Source organism: Poecilia reticulata, linkage group LG16 (assembly GCF_000633615.1).
Source record: "Poecilia reticulata strain Guanapo linkage group LG16, Guppy_female_1.0+MT, whole genome shotgun sequence".
NCBI lineage: Eukaryota > Metazoa > Chordata > Actinopteri > Cyprinodontiformes > Poeciliidae > Poecilia > Poecilia reticulata.
In genome coordinates, this window is record NC_024346.1 from 646,894 (window position 1) to 648,842 (window position 1,949).

The following is a 1,949-nucleotide window of genomic DNA, read 5'->3' on the forward strand; positions in this document are numbered from 1 at the left end:
ACAGGTTACACACCTCATTTATTGTGCAGCGCTGGTTGCATCAGCAGTTAGCATTAGAAGTAAGTCACCTGCACGGCGCTGCGTCCATCATGACATCATTCAGGTGGGTGGGGTCAAACCAGGTGAAGCAGCTTCAGCTGGACTGACAACAGACAGAAACGTTTTGAGACACTAACAGCTCATCATCATCATCATCATCATCATCATTATGAAAAAAATGGCCGTCAATAATTGACTTATCGTCATCATTAGCAACATTAACACTGGTGCTCACCTGTGGACAGTAGCCCCGCCCCCTGACCAGGTGCCTCCTGTSCTGCAGGTGCCCAACCAGGTGTTCCTGGCCGTCAGCCCGGAGGAGAAGGACTCCTGGATCAACGTCCTGAACACAGCCATCACCAGAGCCAAGAACCGGATCCTGGATGAGGTACCAGCAGAACCAGAACAGAACCGCCTTCCATTTGGCCCGGTTTGACCTGAGCCTCGGGTTCTGCTCCTCTAGGTGACGGTGGACGACTCCCAGCTGTCTCACCTGACCAGAGACCGAGTGAAGATCCCTCATAACCGCCGGCTGCCCACCAGAGGCCACCTGCTGGCTGTGGTCAGTATGACGCCTTCCTTTAGGTCCCACTTCCGTCCAGAACCCAGAACATCCGGCCCGAACCAGCACCAACGCAGCACTAAAGTCCTGCTGGTTCTGGATCAGACCGATTCTGTGGGCGGCCATTTTTAAAACCACAGAGTCAAAATGAACAGCAACTAAATATTTCCTTAGAAAACTAACATCTTGTTAGCATGCTAACTGATGAGCTAACTGTTTAGTTAGAAAAACAATATTTAGCGAGCAAAGCTAAATATTTTATTAAATTAATAAATTAGCTAGCAGGTTATTACCGGTTGCTAGGTAACCGTTGAGTTTGAACCGGGTGAAGAACCGCAGCTCCGCGTCAGGATGGCGCCCCCTAGGGCCCGGATGGAGCTCCTGTCTCAGGGYCCGGATGTCTGGGCTCATCGGTTCCTCAGAACCRGCTGTGACCCGTTTCCTGTGTGTCCGCCAGGCGTCCACCTCCTCCTCGGACGGGATGCTGACCCTTGACCTCATCCAGGAGGAGGACTCCGCGTCTCATAAAGGCGTCGCCTCAGAACCRCCGGCCCGGCCCGGTCCGGACTGTCCCAGGTCCCAGACGGACGGGTCGCTGGCGGACCGGACCGCTGAGTCGTCCTCCAAGTCCCAGAGTCTTCCCTGCGAGACGGCCGTGTGGGAGAAGACGGGTTCGGCCCAGACCCCCCAGCCGGACCGGCGGCTCGGCGCCGCGGAGAAGAACCGCTGCGCCTCCATGGACGAGATTCTGAACCCGGACGCCAAGAACCAAACCCCGACCGGAACTGGCAGAACCGCGGCACCGCTCGGCCGGCTACAGGAGCTCATTGACCAGAAGCTGGAGCGGACGGAGCGGCTACTGCTGGAGGTCCGGGCCGACGCCGAGCCGGGTGGCGCCAAGGGCGGGAAGCCGGCGCCGGACGGCCCGCGGGCCGAGGCGGAGCGGCTCCTGAAGGAGGCGGCCGCTGCCTGGACCCAGTCCCGGCAGGTTCTGGACGAGGTCCAGGAGCTGAAGGCGCTGTACCGCCAGCTGGAGCCCGGCTGCCCCAACAGCACCAAACCCAACCGTAAGAGCCTGATGTGAACCGGGCCAGACCAGAACCACAGCCCGGTTCTGGACTCTGCTGGGTCCTAAAGACTTCCCGGGTGTTCCGAAGAGCAGAACCTCAGATTCCGTTTCCCTCATCAAGCCTGTCAGAAGTTCCTGTTCTGTTGGACCTGGCCGGGTCCCTGAAGCTCCGCCCACAAACACCTGAACATCAGGTGTCTTCTCAGGTTTCTGTGGCTTCAGGAAGAACTTTGACCCGAGGTTCTGGTTGGACAGACTCCTGGGTTTGGACCCACCTAA

General features: G+C 58.0%; 1 protein-coding gene and 1 long non-coding RNA gene across 2 annotated transcripts in view; one reads left to right on the forward strand and one right to left on the reverse strand.

Annotated features, from left to right (window-relative positions):
- The window catches only part of plekho1b (pleckstrin homology domain containing, family O member 1b), a 7,141-nt gene extending 5,198 nt beyond the window's left edge, over positions 1-1,943 (forward strand). The window contains exons 3-6 of the mRNA XM_008430612.1: positions 58-82; positions 305-427; positions 503-601; positions 1,059-1,943. Coding sequence (XP_008428834.1) covers positions 58-82; positions 305-427; positions 503-601; positions 1,059-1,685 — 874 coding nt within the window. The 3' untranslated portion in view covers positions 1,686-1,943. The remainder of the gene's footprint in view (positions 1-57; positions 83-304; positions 428-502; positions 602-1,058) is intronic.
- On the reverse strand, positions 17-1,001 carry LOC103477477 (uncharacterized). The gene is made up of 3 exons (XR_535657.2): positions 895-1,001; positions 275-713; positions 17-142 (listed from the first exon to the last, which is right to left on the reverse strand). It is a non-coding gene; the product is annotated as an uncharacterized LOC103477477 (long non-coding RNA).
- Positions 1,944-1,949: the final 6 nt, after the last annotated feature.